General features: G+C 37.1%; 1 protein-coding gene across 2 annotated transcripts; it reads right to left on the minus strand.

Moving 5' to 3' along the window:
- Nucleotides 1–3,422: 3,422 nt before the first annotated feature.
- On the minus strand, nt 3,423–18,173 carry CLEC7A (C-type lectin domain containing 7A). Of its 2 annotated transcripts, XM_040235157.1 has the most exons (6): nt 17,928–18,125; nt 15,709–15,807; nt 14,361–14,498; nt 13,082–13,233; nt 8,695–8,813; nt 3,423–4,432 (listed from the first exon to the last, which is right to left on the minus strand). In XM_040235157.1, the coding sequence occupies exons 1-6, from the start codon at nt 18,028–18,030 to the stop codon at nt 4,300–4,302; spliced, it is 744 nt and encodes a 247-aa protein (XP_040091091.1). In that variant the 5' UTR covers nt 18,031–18,125; the 3' UTR covers nt 3,423–4,299. The 2 variants fall into 2 exon arrangements, with proteins under 2 accessions (XP_040091091.1, XP_040091090.1); XM_040235156.1 differs by lacking the exon at nt 14,361–14,498 and having other exon boundaries at nt 17,928–18,173.
- Between the last annotated feature and the right edge of the window lie 1,340 nt (nt 18,174–19,513).

Raw genomic sequence — 19,513 nt, forward strand, 5'->3', positions numbered from 1 at the left:
ATACAGTGAAAGTGAAAGTTGCTCAGTCCTGTCCGACTCTTTGCAACCCAATGGACTATACTGTCTGTGGAATTCTCTAGGTCATAATACTGAAGTGGGTAGCCTTTCCCTTCTCCCAGGGATCTTCCCAAACCAGGGATCAAACCCAGGTCTCCCACACTGCAGGTGGATTCTTTACCAGCTGAGCCACAAGGGAAGCCCTTAAATACAGTATATGGACTCAATTAAAGCTTTTATTATATAATTACACATTTGGTACCTGATGATCTTGAACATTCACATAGTTTACTGGAAGTCAGACATTTTAGGTCTATTACTACCTATGACTTTAGAAAGCCAGGTGACCTTTTTTTTTTTTTTTTTTTTTTTGGCCTAAATTTACTAAGCTGAGAAGGAAACAAGAAGATTGGTTTAGATAATATCCAAATTGTTTTCCCAAATAAGTACAATAGAATTACATTATTGTACCAATGCTTTTCTGTATTTGGGGGAAATAACTTGGTTAAATCAAACATACTAAATGCAGAGGAGAGTGGAAGACAATTGGGCTGGGACAGCCAGGAAACATATCTTGTGAATTCATTATGTGTCTCCAGCTGTGTGTTGTTCATCAAGTTATTTTAAATTGAACAAATCTAAAGAGACCTTTCCCTTGCATAATGCCCTGTAAGAAGCAGAAAATCAAAAAGTATTTGGCCATTTGCATTGGACAAATGTAAATATTAGAAAATGTTACAAAAGAAAAGACAGTAAAAAAAAAAAAAGGAAGGGAGAGGTAAGTGAAGCTACATATGAAAATCAAGCAAGAAGACAGAATATCAGAAATAGTTACAGTTGAGATGTTACAATTTAGGAGATGCTGATAATTATGATTCTAATGAAATAGTCATTAGAATTATTTCCTGAACTTCAGTTATTCAAGGGCTTCACTGGTGACTCAGACAGTAAAGAATCTGCCTGCAATGCAGGAGGCCCAGGTTCAATTCTTGGGTTGGGAAGATCCCCCCTGAAGAAGCGAATGGCAGTCTACTCCAGTAGTCTTGCCTGGAGAATTCCATTGACAGAGGAGCCTGGTGGGCTACAGTCCACAGGGTTGCAAAGAGTTAGATATGACTGAGTGACTAACACGAATTAGTTATTCAAGGAGATCCTTAATAATTTTACCAAAGAACCTACATTAACATTTTTACTACTTGTCCTTAAATGCTTAATATTTTTCAGCCATGACAAAGATTCTTACTTCATTGTAGATTCTAGGCTCAGATTCTGAGGCACAACAGTGGAAAACAAAGCTCTGTACTTTTAGAGCCTACATTATATGGAGGAAGTCAGATGCTATACAAGAAAGAGAGTAAGTAAGTAAACTGTAGAATATATTACACTATGATTAGAGTTATGGAAAAATACAGAAAGTGAGCAAGATTAAGAACATACAGGGACTTCTCTGGTGTTCCAGTGGCTGAAACCATGTGCTTCCAAAGCAGGGGATTTGGGTCCCATTCCTGGTCAGTTTCCCACATGCCTCAATGAAGACTTGAGAGCCACAACTAAGATCCAGCATAGCCAAAATAAATAAATGTTAAAAAGAAAATAGAATGTACCAGAAAGGAGTTGGAAATTTTCAATAAGGTAGTGAGAATCATCCTCATTGAAAGAATCCGCAGAAATCTAGGGTAAAAATAGTTCAGGTAAAGGGACCAGGAATCTCAAAAGCCCCGAGAGGCAAGCATGCTGGCTGTGACTGAGTAACTGTAAGGAAACCATTATCATAAAGCGAATGAATGATGAGAAGAGACCCTCAGCTTGAAGGAATAAAACCTTTTAGAGTAATACTCAGCTATTTTTATTTAATATTTTTGATGCATTAAATATTCAGTCTCTGGGTAAAAATAAAATCTATATATAAGACAAAAGACATAAGAAGACATGGCCACCTAAGCTCAATAAAAATTTAATAGCAAAGAACATCAGATTATTCTTGCCTGGAGAATTCCATGGACAGAGGAGTCTGTCAGACTACAGTCCATGGGGTTGCAAAAAATCAGATATGACTGAGAGACTAACACCCTCCTTTCAGTCAAGATTATGGCATCCTATACTGGCCAGCAATTGTCTTGGTCAATATACAATCGTAAAGGTCTTTAGTTTTTTGGTTAGATTTTTTCTTTTTTTTTAACTCAGATATGCGGAAAGTCAAGGAGAGTTTTAGTAGAGGGCTGGTATGACTTGTTTAAACTGAAACTCCAATATTTTGGCCACCTGATGTGAAGAGCCCACTTATTAGAAAACATCCCTGCTGGGAAAGATTGCAGGCAAAAGAAAAGATGATTGGATGGTATCACTAACTCAATGGACATGAGTTTGAGCAAATTCTGGGAGATGGTGAAGGACAGGGAGGCCAGGCGTGCTGCAGTCAATGGGATCGCGAAGAGTCAGACACAACTTAGCGACTGAACAACTGCTTTGTAGGTGCTAGAAGACTACTTTGAAAATTATTGCAATAACTCAGGCAAGAGGAGATGGTGATCCTTGAAGAAGTGTTTTCTGTAGCATGATCATTCCTCATCTTGAATTACCCTTGAGACATAAGGTCTACTAGCTGCTCTTTTCACTTTTCTGTCACTTGGAAAAGCGTGGATGTTTTCTGTTCATTCTCATGCACGATTCCACATTGGCTGTAATAGTAACAAGGAATGTAAGGCATATTTTAGACAGCCTAGTTCTTGTTAAAATCACACTTTCAGTTTTCACTTATAGGTTATTGTTGCCTAGCCCGTCTGTTCTAGATAAGCACAGCTGAACATTCAGCATCCAAAACTGTTTTCTTTGATTATCGTGATTGCTTCAACTCATGCACTCCATTTTAAGGACACAGGAGAAAAAAATTAAACCAAAAACAAAATTAAAATACATGGCATCTTTTCAAAATCCCACTTTATGCCTTAATTTAACTCAGCTTTAATAACCTTTTCATTTTCACATTTCTTTCCAGATAGTGACAACCCCAGTTAGTGTATTAGAAAAGTAATAGTCACTTCACGAAAATTTTTTCTCCTTCTCTTAGATTTTTAAATATTTAAGATCTACAATTTATTCTTCAGCACAAAACTACCTACTATACTACTTCCTCCCCAGTGCAAAATTCATCGTCATTTTGGGGAAAAAGGCAAACAATAATAGTGTTAATTATACATGGCACATAATTTAAATGCCAAAGATTCTTTAATTAACATTTTTATTAAAGTGAAATTCCATAACAGTAATGACTTTAAAGTGAAAAATTCAGTGAACTTGACACAATGTCTGTTCACATATTAATAAACACTAGAATATCGCTCCAGTAATTATGGAAATCCCCACTGGAAATATAAATAACACCAATGGGAAAGTTTAAAAGAAAATAAGAAAGAGACAAATCATCATATGAGGAAACTTATTTATGTTCCAATAGTACCTTTTACAGTAATTTCTGAGGAATTGCTAAAAACTGCAAAATAGTCATCATAAAAATAATAAAATGTTTTGCATTACAAAATGTTAATACCTTAGCCAAAAGGTTACTTTTTAATATTTATTAATCAGATCTTTTTTTGAATGATAGTATTTAAAAAGAGAAATCTTTCTTACCAAAGCAGATTCCCTACAATTTCACATTATACAAGATTCTCTTAGAGATATGGCAGACATGTTATCTTGGTTATTGAATTAAGGAAAAAAAGATGCAACTAATGGTTTTTATGATGCTTTTGATCATAATCATGACCATAGAGATGAATAAAATAATAAAATGGCTCTGATTTTAATAAAGCTTTTTTTTTTTCATTTTTTCATTTAGCTATTCAAAATATATTTCTCTCTGTGTCTGATACACTGCTAAAAGTGGAAGAATAAGTAGTGGAAACACATCACATGAACTCCAGTGGCACTTTTTAGGACAAAATACAACTCTGGTATAGTCAGATATTAAAACCTCCTGAAACACCAAGAATTCACAGCTAATCCCAGATAAACAGAATGGCAGAATGAAAATTCTACCATTGATAGAACAAAATTCAAGTCAGGTGTTCTGACTCCATTTCTAGGACTCTAATAATTAGAACACAATACTGATTACCGGATAGACTTGGGGGGTATGGAAATCACAGCCTTCCATCTTGTTTCTCATCTAAGATTGAATGAAGTTGGCTGAGCTCTCTTGATATTTTTTTCAGCAATTATTTTGACCTCAAATATGTCTCTTTTCTGTTTGGATTTATACCCTCCTTAGTATCTTACATACATCTCTCTGCTCCTCCACCATTATATTGACAACTTCTTCTCACAAATACTGTATGAATGCACACTACAAAGCTGGTTGTAAATGTCTGACACATGGATCCATACACAGTTGTGAGATGAGTCTTTTTCAGTAACTGTACTTCTGATTTGAAACCTGTTAAAATAAAATGCAATATGATAATTAGTACAAGCATAGGGAATACTATTAATATCTACTGTCTCCATAATACTAGCATAGTTGGTAAGGATATTGGTGAAAAAGAGTTTCCGAAGTACAAATTCTTTTTTTACTTGAAAAAAAAAAGAATTTAAATTCAAATTTTCCAAATGGTAGCATAACAACCTTCACTATTAAGGCATAAAAAGGACTCAAAATTTTTTTAAGAAATACTACTAGTTGAAAATAAAATTAAATACAACTCTGACAAAAAAGAAAAATCATTTAATACTTTATAATATTAAATTATAATACATAATAATTCTTTACTTATCTTTCAACATTTTACCTAGAGGTATACTTATTACTTACTTCTTGGAAGGAAAGTTATGACCAACCTAGACAGCATATTCAAAAGCAGAAACATTACTTTGCCAACTAAGGTCCGTCTCGTCAAGGCTATGGTTTTTCCAGTGGTCATGTATGGATGTGAGAGTTGGACTGTGAAGAAAGCTGAGTGCCGAAGAATTGATGCTTTTGAACTGTGGTGTTGGAGAAGACTCTTGAGAGTCCCTTGGACTGCAAGGAGACCCAACCAGTCCATTCTAAAGGAGATCAGCCCTGGGTGTTCTTTGGAAGGAATGATGCTAAAGCTAAAACTCCAATACTTTGGCCATCTCATGCAAAGAGTTGACTCATTGGAAAAGAGTCTGATGCTGGGAGGGATTGGGGGCAGGAGGAGAAGGGGACGACGGAGGATGAGATGGCTGGATGGCATGACTGACTCAATGGACATGAGTTTGAGTGAACTCCAGGAGTTGGTGATGGACAGGGAGGCCTGGCGTGCTGCAATTTATGGGGTCACAAAGAGTCGGACATGACTGAGCGACTGAACTGAACTGATACTTATTAAATAAAGTAGCAGTTTAGTAAAATATTATTGGGTATATTTAGTGAGTAGACCACGTAGAAGATTTCTGGCTAACAGTGACTGAGAACTAAGTGAAGAATCACAGATATCAAGACCATTGAAAAGCAATTCAAACAACTTTCTATATTTTAAAAAATATTTATTATTTTTTTTTATTTGGCTTCTCTGAGTCTTAGTTGTGGCATAGAGTATCTTTGGTTGCAACATGTGAAGTCTTAGTTGAGACGTATCTAGTTCTCTGACCAGGAATTGAACCTGGGCCTCCTGCACTGGGAATGTAGAGTCTTAGCTACTGGACCACCAGAAAAGTCCCAAACAACCCTATATTTTTTAATGCATCCTGAAGGTTGTATTGTATTCCAATATAATGATAGACAATGAGAATTGGCCTTCCCCGGTGGCTGAGAGGGTAAAGTGTCTGCCCACAATGCAGGAGACCTGGGTTTGATCCCTGGGTTGAGAAGATTCCCTGGAGATGGAGATGTCAACCCACTTCAGTACTCTTGCCTGGAAAATGCCATGAACGGAAGAACCTGGTAGGCTACAGTTCCTGGGATTGCAGAGTCCTGAACGACTAAGCAACTTCACTTATGAGAATTACCATGAGTAAATAAAAGCATGGCTCTGTTCTATTTGCCCTTAGTTTCCTAAAGGAGGAGTGTTAGTTATTTAGTCAAGCTCAAAGGGCGTTACTGAGCCTCAGTATAAAAGCAAAGGTCTGGTAGTCTTCATCCCGTACATCTATCTCCTCTTGGTCCTGAGGATGGAGGATTGAGAGAATTCTTCTGTTGAAATAATTAGGCCAAGGTCATGAAACAGCTTTGATCCAGGCTCAGGGAAAATTCTGGCCAGTGTTCTTCTCCAAAATATCTTTTTGACATCTAAGAGATTTTGGAGAATGTACAGAGCCAGATTAAAATGACTGTCACCGACGAATAGTTACACATCAAAATGTTAGTTTGGACCCACTCTTAACGACTTTAGGGAGTCCACTAGTCAGTTTTTAAAATAGCAAACGAAAATTCAACACAAACAAGTGCTATAGAAAAATAAGATATATATTTTGTCAAGATCGTTCATTAATAAATTCAGTGTGCTTGGCCAAAATGAGATAGTTCAGTGGTATAAAATCAAAGTGTGATCATACTCAGCAGTTTGTACTATTCACACCAAGTAGTGCTTGCCAGAAGCAAATGAAAAGTCACTCTGTAAAATTCAAATTAATTCTATAAAAGTTTAAGATATGTTAAGTGCATTAACAACAACAACAACAACAAAACAATTCAGGCATAGACGAAAACAAATAAATAAATGAATAAAAATTAGAAGAAAAATGTGACTTCCCCAGTGGTCCAGTGGCTAAGCCTCCACGCTCTCAATACAAGGAGCCCAGGTTCGATTCCTGTTTGAGAAACTAGACCCCACATGCTGCAACTAAGTGTTCGCATGCACACTGTAACTAAAAAGAACCCGCATGTCACAATGAAGACCCCACCCAATCAAATAAATAAATGTTTTTAATTAGAAGAAAAAGATAACAGAAACAGATACACATGAGTATAAAACACTAGGTTATCAAACACAAATATTAAAGCAATTATACAGTGCATTCTAGGAGTTAAAAGACAATATTGAGAATGTTTTGGAAAAGCTAAGAATTATAAATTGCAACTTCATAGATGTGAGAAATTATAAAACTTAAAAATTCATTAAACAAAGTTAAAAGCTTAATTAGGGCTTTTAATAGCAGTTTACCTGAAGAAGAGGAAAAAGAAAGAAACTGGTAAATAGGTTAAAGAAAAAAGACAAAACTATAGGAAAAACTAAATGAGACATATAGAATATTGTGAATGGGTCTATAATACATTTAATTGGAATTGTAGAAGAAGGGTAGAAAGTCAGGAAAGAGCAACATTTGAAGCAAGTATGGCTGAAAACTTCAAAGCTGAAAAAAGACATAAAACATATTGCTTTCAAATACTTGACCTTTCAAAAACAACAATAAAAATAGAATACATTATAATAATATCTTTGAATGCCTAAGAGAAAAAGGCTACAGATTTCTAATTTTATACTCAAAATATTTTTTTAGAAAAGTTGAAATAAAGAGTTTTAGACAAGCACAGAGAATTCAACTGTAAAACTTCAACTCTAAAGGAAATACCAAAATGTATTCTTCAGATTTAAAAAATGATTCAAAATGGAAGGTAGGAGAGGCAGAGAGGAATAAGAAGCAATGATAACCATGAATCTGTGGAGAAAATCTAATAACATGCATAGATCTCTATTGTTTTCTAGGGCTATATTTTTACTGACTCCGAGATGCCATCAATTGTTGGTTGGTTGCCATTTATTTAATTTAATACTGTGAAATAAATGCATCTGAAATGAGAATTTAGCAGAAAACCTAGCAGAAGCTGGAAAACAAAGGACTATTTTGGTGCAGGATTAAATGAAAAATAAAACTGCCAAACAGAAAAAAGAGTAACAAATGAAATGTGCATTTCTCAATCTTGCCACCAGGTGGAGTGTTGTTGCCAGTGTTAGTCACTCAGTCGTGTCTGCCTGCCACACCGAGGACTGAAGCCCACCAGGATCCTCTGTCCATGGAATTTCCCAAGCAAGAATACTGGAGTGGGTTGCCATTTCCTTCTGCAGGGGAGCTTCCACACCCAGGGATCGAACCCGGGTCTCCTGCACTGCATGTAGGTTCTTTACCATCTGAGCCACCAGGGAAGGTAGAAGGTGGGAGGAAAAAATTATGTCCCCAGGATGTTGAACCACAAGCTGCTTATGCATACAATTTCTCTATCTGAACCCATGATAAAAAGTATGTGCCAGACACTGTGCCAAGTGATTTTACTTTTATCTCAAAATCTTTAGAGGTAGGAATTATTTTTATTCTCCTTTACAGATTTGGAAAGAGGGGGCGGCACACAGATAAGATTAAGCAACTTATCCAGTTCCACACAGTGAAAGGACCAGACTTAGGCTGAAAACTAACTTCAAAGCCCTGCTCCTAACCACAGATTTACACTGAGTGAGTGCTCCTTCCTGGGAATCTTCAAACACATGCCCTCCTGGTAAGAAAGCTGAGGGACCACTTGTGTTGATATCTTGAAGTGACCACTCAGCACTTTTTGACCTGTAAGTCCTCCTCTATCCTCTTGTTTTACTTTTTTTTTTCCTGGCTCGGTGTCTCTTCCCATCACTGTGTCTCTTTTTCTCTCTCTTCCTTATTATGGCCAACAGATTGGATCCCTAACTGTGTGACACGCTCTTACCTCTCTGAGAGAAGGTATGAAGCTTTGTCTCTCCGGATACTTACAGGTTAGACAATAAGGTGGAACCATCCTCCCAGAGCCATGGTTCTTCTGTCCGACGGCGAGAAAGCCCTATCCAAAACGAATGATCAGGTTGGGAAGACACTTGCCTTGATATAAACTCCTGTAAGGAAACATAGATACAAGTCAAGGAGAGAGAAAGAGAGAGAGTGAAGGACAGAGATGATAGAGACAGAGAAGATACAGAGAAAGACTGTTAGGAGATTTTGAGAGACAGAGATTGAATCACCTTGATGGAGGATGTGTGCATATACTGGCATCAGCCTAGATAGACGTGCCAATTCTTGAATGCCACTCTCTGTCTCAAAAAGCATATCTCATTTTTTCAGAGTCCTTATCGTTTAGTTTTCCAACAAAGAATAGATCCTTCTTTTACGTATAGCTGTCCAGCTTTCCTAGAACGACTTATTGAAAGGATTGTCTTTTCTGCATTGTATATTCCTGGCTCTTTTGTCATAGATTAGGTGACCATAGGTGCATGGGTTTACTTCTGGGCTTTCATCCTATCCCATTGATCTATATTTTTACTTTGGTGCCAGCACCATACTATCTTCATGACTGTATAGTCTGAAGTCAGGAAGCCTGATTCCTCCTGCTCTGTTTTTTCTCCTCAAGATTGCTTTGGCTATTTGGGGTCTTTTGTGTTTCCATACAAATTGCAAAAATCTTCTAATTTTGTGAAAAATGCCCTTTTGTAATTTAATAGGAAAATTTCATTGAATCTGTAGATTGTGTTGGGTAGTATAGTTATGTTCACAGTACTAGTCTTCCAATTCAAGAACACGGTGTGTCTTTCCATCTGTTTGTGTCATCTTTGATTTCTTTCATCAGTATCTTATAGTTTTTCTGAGTATGGGTTTTTTGCCTCCATCAGTTCAGTTCAGCTCAGTCACTCAGTCGTGTCCGACTCTTTCCAACCCCATGGACTGCAGCACGACAGGCCTCCCTGTCCATCACCAACTCCCAGAGTTTACCCAGACTCATGTCCATTGAGTCAGTGATGCCATCCAACCATCTCATTCTCTGTCGTTCCCTTCTCTTCCTGCCTTCAATCTTTCCCAGCATCAGAGTCTTTTCAAATGAGTCAGCCCTTCGCATCAGGTGGCCAAAGTATTGGAGTTTCAGCTTCGACACCAGTCCTTCCAATGAACACCCAGGACTGATTTCCTTTAGGATGGACTGGTTTGATCTCCTTGCAGTCCAAGGGACTCTCAAGAGTCTTCTCCAACATCACAGTTCAAAAGCATCAATTCTTCTGCACTTTCTTTGCCTCCATAAGTTAGGTTTATTCTGAGGTATTATCCTTTCTATTGCAATGGTAAGTGAAATTAGAACACTCCCTGACTCTATACATAAAAATAAACTCAAAATGGATTAAAAACCTAAATGTAAGGCTGAACACTGTAACTCTTAGAAAGAGGCATAGGCAGAACACTCTTTGACATAAATAGCAGCAGGATTTTTTTGGACTCACCTTCTAGAGTAATGAAAATAAAAACATATGAAAACAGATAACAAATGAGACCTAATTAAACTTAAAGCTTTTGTACCACAAAGGAAGCCACAAGCAAAACAAAAAGATAGTCCTTAGAATGGGAGAAAATATTTGCAAACAAAACAACTGACAAGGGATTGATCTTCAAAATATACAAACAGCTCATGCAACTCAGTATCAAAACAACAGACAACAAAATAAAATGGGCATAAGACCCAGAGAGACATCTCTCCAAAGAAGACATACAAATGGCCAACAAATCCATGTAAAGATGTTCAACATCACTAACTATTAGAGAAATGCAATCCAAAACATGATGAAGCGTCACCAGTCAGAGGTGACACCAGTCAGAAGGGCCATCATCAAAAAACTACAAACAATAAATTCGAGAGAGGTTGTGGAGAGAATGGAACCCTCCTACACTATTGGTAGGAATGTAAATTGGTACAGCCACTTTGGAGAACAGTATGGAAGTTTCTCAAAAAACTAGAACTAACATATGACCCAGCAATACCAATGCTGGACATATACTCAGAAAAAACAGTGATTCAAAATGACACATGCACCTCAGTGTTCATTGCAGCACTATTTGGGATAGCCAGGACATTATCGCAACCTAAATTTCCATCAACAGAGAAACGGATAAAGAAGATTGGTACATAAAAACAACGGAATGTCACTCAGCTATAAAGATGAATGAAATAGTGCCATTGGCAGAGACATGGATGGACTTAGAGACGGACTGTCTTACACCATGAAGTAAGTCAGAAAGAGATAAATAAATATCATGTAATGTTGCTTATATGGGGAATCTGGGAAAAGTGATACAGATGAACTTATGTGCAAAGAAGAAATAGAGACACAAACATAGAGGACACATTTAAGAACAAACACCAAGGTGGATTCATGTTAATGTATGGCAAAACCAATGCAGAATTGTAAAGTAAAAAAATAAATTAATTAATAAAAATAACACCAAGGCGGAAAGGAGAGAGGGATGAATTGGGAGATTGGGATTGATATATAAATATATACTTGTGCTCAATGCTCGTGCTCAGTCACCCGGTCGTGTCCGACTCTTTGCCACCCAATGGACTGTAGCTTGCTGAGCTCCTCTGTCCATGGGATTCTCCAGGCACGAATACTGGAGTGGGTTGCCATGCCCTTCTCCAGGGGATCTTCCCGACCCAGGGAACCCAGGTCTCCTGCATCTTCGGCATTGCAGGCAGATTCTTTACCACTGAGCCACCAGGGGAGTCCCATACATATATGCCTATGTATAAAAGAGATAACTAATGAGAACCTACCATATAGCACAGGGAACTCTACTCAACCCTCTGTGGTGATCTAAATGGGAAGGAAATCTTAATAAAAGGGGACTCAGTTTGTTTTATAGCAGAAACTAACACAGCATCCTAAAGCAACTATACTCCAATAAAATTTAATATAAATAAAGAAATAAATACTTGATGTCAAAATTGTGCTTCCTGCATTCAATCTACCAGAATAAATCCAAGAACGACAGAGTCTGCAGGCTGTGTTCATGGATGACAGGCTACTATCATCTCCACAATTTTAATTGAAAATGTAAGTTTATATAGCCTTTGTCAAGAAATGCTTTGCAGAGTTACATGACTAGGTTAAAACAGTTTGGTTCCACTGCACGTTTTATGAATAAGTAATCTACGGGTTAATGATCATATTTGAATTATTGACAAATATAACTCAACAAAGTGGCAATTATAGGAAAGTCTAAAAGCCAGACAGACTTCCAGTCCCATGCCCCCTTTTTTTTTTTTTGCCATACATCTACTTCCATTAATTTTTATGTCAACCGCAACTGTGGGGAAAACAAAACAGAAACACAAAAATTGCGAGTAGTAAAAGTAAGTATAGAAGTTGTAGGCTGTTCAGATTTATAAGGTAGAATATTCCCTGGCTATTAACTCCTCCTCATAGCTCATCTGAGTTCTATCCTTCAGGCAAGATGCATTGCAAGTTGCTCTTTTTCTGTGCAATTTTTATGTCTATAGGAATTTCTCTCTCTGAATTTCTATGGCATTTGGTGCCAATACAAGATATTTAACTTATATCAGCTGTTGAGTTGTTTCTATTTTCTTAAAAATTATTTGAGCATGGCTAGAAGTCTACTTTTAAACCTCTTGTCTTTCCTAGTATCTTGCAAGGAATAAATTATTTATAAGTATATATTATCATAGCTTGATAATTATGGCTATAAGGGGAAGAAACTTCTGTTTCACTGTACCACAAGGAGTTCAGGATTGGATTCATGTCAATGTATGGCAAAACCAATAATCCACTCCAATACTATTGCCTGGAGAATCCCATGGACAGAGGAGCCTGGTAGGCTACAGTCTATGGGGTCGCAAAGAGTCAGACACGACTCAGCGACTTCAGTCAGTCAGTCAGTCATGGCAAAACCAATACAGTATTGTAAAGTAAAATAATAATAATAATAAATAAATAAATAAAACCTAAAATCCAAACCCACAAAAATGAGTGTGGCTTGATTATTAGAGTCAACTTGGAGTTGTGTTTAAAGGATTTATTTTAAAGTGTAATGTACTGGAGTGGGTTGTCATTTCCTTCCCAACCCAGAGATTGAATCTGGGTCTCCTGCACTGCAGGTGAATTCTTTGTCAACTGAGCTAGCAGGAAAATCCAAAAATGTGTTCATATTTTAATTAATTAAAAAGAAAAGCTTGTATTATATACTTTACTCAATATATGCTATTATTATAATTATAGAGAATATGTAAAATTACTTTCTCTTAGGGAAAATAGTTATCTGGAACCTACCTCTACTTTTCTGCTCAGTGTAGATCAGAGATATTATAACCAAAATCTACACTTACCAACTCTTTTGAGCTGTCTATCTTCAGGAGATTAGAGCCCAGTTGAAAGCATCGTCTTTTACTTCCATCCCAGGAATCTAATAGTGTGTTAAATAGATAACAGCTATCCTCACGTGTGATCCAGTTAGGGGGACAATAGCTAGAGAAAACTCCTGGAAATAAAAGATAAATACAATGAGGTTCATACTATGAATGGTACTTCAGTACAGGTACCAGTCATCCTAAGGACATAATAATCAATAAACTGCCATGAATATATTTCATTTTCAATTCAAATTATGCAGATATGACTTTACAGAAGGGATCGTACTAAACCCCTTATTCATCTACAGCTAAAAAATAACTGAGTGACTACAGTGTTTTAGACTATCAACTCTCCTTTCTTTCTTGTCTTGTCTTCCATGCCTTTACAGTCAGCTCAGAACTCCTTTTCTCCATGATAACTCTCAAAATAAATCAATGCAATATCAGTCATTGAGATATACAATAATTTCATGTTGACATATTTTACAAGTGTGACATCTATTTCAGAATGCAATTCGCCAAATAAGAAAAGTATAAGAGCACTCATTCACATTACAGAGTAATGTGATAAAGACAGTGAAGAGGTATGTGTTCAGACATGGAAAATTGAAGTCCAAATATTGGGATTAAAGTCTACTGTATACAAAATGGTAATTAAATCAATTAATTTGTATGATTAAAGAAAAACAAACTTAACTGGTTTTCAGAAACATATTTATTAGGTTTATAGATATTAAACATATCAATGAACCTTTAAATTCTTAGCAACACTTTCAACACTTTCCCTTCTTTCCTTTTTCTATTATTATTTTTTTTTTTTTACCTTTTCTGGTGTCCTATTTCCTATTTTAACTATATCACTTTAAAATGTCTTTTCCCTATCATGTGAGAACACATTCTGTTCCTTCAAATCAAATTCCACAAACCTCTAAAAGCTTAAATATGTGAAAAATTAGTGATCTGAAAAAAATCCAACTAAGTTGGAGATTCAACTAAGTTCATAAGGTATTTATGCTATCACTTTGTAATCTGGATCTCCTGCATTGCAGGCAGATACTTTATTATCTGAGCCCCTAGGGAAGCCCTTGTATATTACAGAGGACTTATGTTTCTGAGATAATATTGCTGTGGGCTTTATTTGAATGTAGCATCACCACATATAAAAGTACTTTCTTCATCCCCTGCTCCAAGCCTTAGTACCAAAAATTAACCCTTCTGAATCAAGGATCTTATTAATCCTTAACTCTGCCCTTGCCTGTGGTCGTGAGAGCCTTGGTAGGTATCACACTATCTTCTAAAGATGATTGTGTAGGTTGACTCTGGTTGTCTTTATTTCTTGATGGAAAGCTGTCACTCTTCAACAGGTTGTTCCCTGAACTGGATCTCCAAATACCTTCATATACCAACAACAATAGTAATGACAGAAGAAAAAAAAAGTCATTTTTACTATGTTTGAGAATTAAAATCCAAAAACGTACATTTTTGTTGGAATATAAAGGGATGTACTCTTGATTAGTGAGAAACAGATAATACATTGCTGATGGAGAGGTAAGAGATAGATGGTAGATAGATAGGTGATAGCTTGAATAGATGGAAAAAGAAATAACTTCCATAAAGAAGATTTAATACAAAAGATAAAAATGAAGTAGATAGGAGGATGGGGGAAAGGAAGAGGCAAGTGGAATATAGTCCTTTAGTACCACAATGGATTTGAAATAGTAATAAATCTTCTTTATTATATTATTTTAAAAATGAGAGTTCCTTGAGAATCTGCCAAGTGCCTCTATCATAGAATGTATTCAATAAACACATGACTAGTTAAGAAATCTTTCATACTTTCATATGCCCTTCTCAAAGGCACAGTAATACTTTATCCAAAATGGAATTCATGAACAATAAAATCTAAGGAAATGTATTCACCTATTACAAAATAACTACTTAGAATTTCATAAGTGCTTTGAGTATTTCCTGATATTATCCAAAGGAGTTTAAAGATCAGGTGTAAAACAATTTCCTTAAATCATGAGATGTAAAAAATAGCCTAAAGTCTTTAGGGAATTTATCTCTTAGGAAAATAAGCACCAATTGCACTTCCCTCACCTCCACTGGTTTCCTTTCATTAATTTATCTTAGAAATTCCACAGCTTTGAGACCAGCTATGCAAGGAGATCTTGTAGATAAGAGTATGACTTGTCAAGACAGACCACCTGCATTTCTAATCATGGTCTTGTTACCTAGTTTATGACCCTAGAAATAAAGTTAGAACTCATAACATCAATTCAAAGGGTTGGTATTCAGATCCAGTTAGATTAAGTTATACTCTTAAAAGAGTGCCTGGGGGACTTCCTTGCTAGTCCAGTGGTTAAGACTTCACTTTACCGTGTAGAGGGTATGAGTTCTATCCCTTGTCTGGGAACTAAGATACCACAGGCCTTAGGGCCAAAAAACCAAAATATAAAACAGAAGTAACATTATAATAAATTGAATAAAGACGTTAAAAATGGTCCACATTAAAAAAAAAAACTTTTCTTAAAAGAGTGCCTGAAACATCATAAATGCTTATTAAATGTCTGTTGCTGTTCATCTTCCCCACTAATACTTACCCAAGGTACTCAGGACCACAGTTATCACCAGCAGCACTGAGCATAAAATGCCCAGAGTCACAGCAATCAGACGCCAACGAGAGGATGCAGCACAAAGCCCTAGAAAGCCAAAGGGAGCAGAAAGGGAATCAAGAAACAGGATGATACATCACTGAGCACGCCAGTTTGCAGTTCTTCCAAATCTGATACCCAGATAACCTACTTGTCTAGGGTTAGTCTGAATTTTCCTCCCTCTTTAGTGTACCTCTTCTGGGTCAGCAACTGTACTTTGAGCACAGTGCCTTGAGAGCTCTGCACTCCTAATTTCAGCTCCACATTGATATCTATAGGTCTTGGCATTACCAAGATTCCCATCCAATCTTAGAAGAGACAGCTTAATGCAGCAGAAATAACACTGGTTAGGAAGGGTAATCTTCCTCTTTCACTTATTTCTTGTCTGTCACTGGGCAAGTTACTTCCTCCATTTTTCCATTTCTCTTTGTGAACAGTTAGGGTAATGATGCATCGAAGAGTGATTGTGAGGATCAACAGAAGTAAAAGCACCTGGTTTAGAGACTACTAGCACATTATAGGCAACTCACAGTTTGTCCACACACACCTATAAACACACACATGCCTTCCTATCTCCTGCTTAACCATGTTTTTCCATTCTTCCTCAATAGGTTGCCCAATAAAACAAAACTGTGTGACAAAAGGAAAATAATTGCACAATGGGAATGACCAGAAAGCAGAAGAGAGCAGATGTTGATGTCAAAACCTGTGAATAATCTCTTTCTTGATAACAGGAAACTCACTTTATATTAATATCACCACATCAAGACCGAGAATCAGCCATAAGAGCATGTCAGAGAACTGTCAAATAGAAGACTCGTGGAGGAGATTAAATTGCTTACTCAGTGAAGAGAGAAATGTTTTAATGCCCTTCTCCAGATTTCACTTTTTTTACATAATGTCTAAGATTCATGTCCTGATAATGGAATCTTTTATCTAACTCATATATATTTCTTCACTGTTATACAAAAAACTTTTTGTTTAAAAATTTTTTTTCAAATCAATCTCATGATAAACATAAAAAATTCAGATTTGGGATTCTAAACCATATGACTTCTTTTATTTTTAATTAAACTTTTTATTTTGTATTGGAGTATGGTTTCCCTGGTGGCTCAGTGGTAAATAATCCCTCTGTAATGCAGGAGCCATGGGAGGCATGAGTTCGATCTCTGGGTGGGGATTAGTCTTGTCTGGGAAATCCCATGGACAGAGGAGCTTGGTGGGCTACAGTCCATGAGGTTGCAAAGACTCAAATACCACTGAGTGACTAAACACATAAAAATGAAGCATATTGAAGTATAGTCGCTTAACAATGTTGCGATATTTCAGGTGGACAGCAAAGAGACTCAGATACCTACACATGTATCCACTCTCCCTTGAACTCCCTCCAGTCCAGGCTTCCACATAACATTGAACAGAGTTCCCTGTGCTATACAGTAGGTTCTTATTATCTAAACCCTGATTTCTGACCTCCCTTTGGACTTTTCCACAAAATCCTGTTGTTTTTCCTGTCTTCTTTCTTTTTTTTTCTAACTCCCATATCCTGATGTTGTCCATATGCACTTCTTTAGGTTTCCTTAACCTTCATTCTACAATTTACTCTTTTCTGTCAAACAAGTCACTCTTATTGAAATTCTTTCATCTTTGCATTTCATCACATTTATCACCAACTCCTTACTTTTGAAGTGTCTGTCTCTATAGAACAGAGAAAGTGTGAGTATTTTTTCTATCATCATAATAATTAACTTCGATGCAGTTGATCCTTGAACAACACAGGGTTTAGGGGCACTGGTCCTCCCCACACTGTACCTTATAGTTGGCCCTCTATATCTACAGTATCTCCATATCCACAGTTTGACATCCATGGATTCAACCAACTACAGATCATCTAGTAGTGTGCTATTTACTTTTGAAAAACATTCATGTATAAGCAGATCTGTGTAGTTCAAACCAGTGTTATCCAAAGATCAACTTTGCCAGTGATTAGCCATTGAATGGTTGCCCAGAGAACAGTCTTAGTCCTCATTCAAATTATCTTCAGTGACTTCTGAAAACCTTTAAAAATATATTAATAAAAGCCTGGAAAACCAGAAGTCTGTCCAATTTTTTCCACTTCTAGTTTTAGTTATAAGAGTGTGAATGTTGAAGTCAGAAAGAAAAAGATATACCTTTCTCTGAGACTACAGATCTCCTGGTGATGCTGCGAGAGCTGAAGTCTAATTGAGTATATCCATCTTCATCCAAATTTTCTACCGAAGATTGGTATTCCATTGTTCTACTGAGTTCCTGAATTGACACAGCATCTGAGAGCTTTCTTCTCTCTCCTAAGACAACTGCCTTTGGACAAAAGAGGATCTGTGAGTCAAGTCATGTGGGAGACGCATTTACTAGGCTTAAACAAGTTGAGCTAAAGTAGTCCAACCAGATACTCAAAAGCAGGAAATGAAAAACTGTGCTGTGGTAATTTCCCATTTGTACCTTTAGATCCTGTTTCAGAGACTGATGACTCTTCAGAAAATTAAAAGGTAGGACTTCCCTAGTGGCTCAGTGGTAAAAAATCCACCTGCAAACGCAGGAGACATGGGTTCGATCCCTGATCCAGGAAGATTCCACATGCTGAGGAGCAACCAAGCCCACCTATCATAACTGTTGAACCTGTGCTCTAGAGCCTGTGCTCGGCCACAAGAGAAGCCACTGAAATAAGCCAGCACACGGCAACTAGAGAGTTGTCTGCTCTCTGCAACTAGAGAAAAGTCTGTGCAGCCATGAAGACCCAGTGTAGCTAAAAATAAATAAAATAAAATAAAAATTTAATTATTTAAAAAATTATAATGCAGCACAATAGATAGATCTTTGTTTCAGATCAAACATAAGAAAAATAAACCAATTAATGTTTTATGCTGCTTTCACTCTTCTCACATCTGAATTGGACATCATTAAAGGATTTGACCTATGTAAACCTAACTTATATACAGAGTACATCATGAGAAACGCTGGACTGGAAGAAATACAAGCTGGAATCAAGATTGCCGGGAGAAATATCAATAACCTCAGATATGCAGATGACACCACCCTTATGGCAGAAAGTGAAGAGGAACTAAAAAGCCTCTTGATGAAAGTGAAAGAGGAGAGTGAAAAAGTTGGCTTAAAGCTCAGCATTCAGAAAATGAAGATCATGGCATCCGGTCCCATCACTTCATGGGAAATAGATGGGGAAACAGTGGAAACAGTGTCAGACTTTATTTTTGGGGGCTCCAAAAACACTGCAGATGGTGACTGCAGCCATGAAATTAAAAGACGCTTACTCCTTGGAAGAAAAGTTATGACCAACCTAGATAGCACATTCAAAAGCAGAGACATTACTTTGCCGACTAAGGTCTGTCTAGTCAAGGCTATGGTTTTTTCAGTAGTCATGTATGGATGTGAGAGTTGGACTGTAAAGAAGGCTGAGCACCGAAGAATTGATGCTTTTGAACTGTGGTGTTGGAGAAGACTCTTGAGAGTCCCTTGGACTGCAAGGAGATCCAACCAGTCCATTCTGAAGGAGATCAGCCCTGGGATTTCTTTGGAGGGAATGATGCTAAAGCTGAAACTCCAGTACTTTGGCCACCTCACGCGAAGAGTTGACTCACTAGAAAAGACTCTGATGCTGGGAGAGATTGGGGGCAGGAGGAGAAGGGGACGACAGAGGATGAGATGGCTGGATGGCATCACGGACTCAATGGACGTGAGTCTGAGTGAACTCTGGGAGTTG

This window comes from Oryx dammah, unplaced genomic scaffold (genome assembly GCF_014754425.2).
Source record: "Oryx dammah isolate SB20612 unplaced genomic scaffold, SCBI_Odam_1.1 HiC_scaffold_29, whole genome shotgun sequence".
Classification (NCBI taxonomy): domain Eukaryota; kingdom Metazoa; phylum Chordata; class Mammalia; order Artiodactyla; family Bovidae; genus Oryx; species Oryx dammah.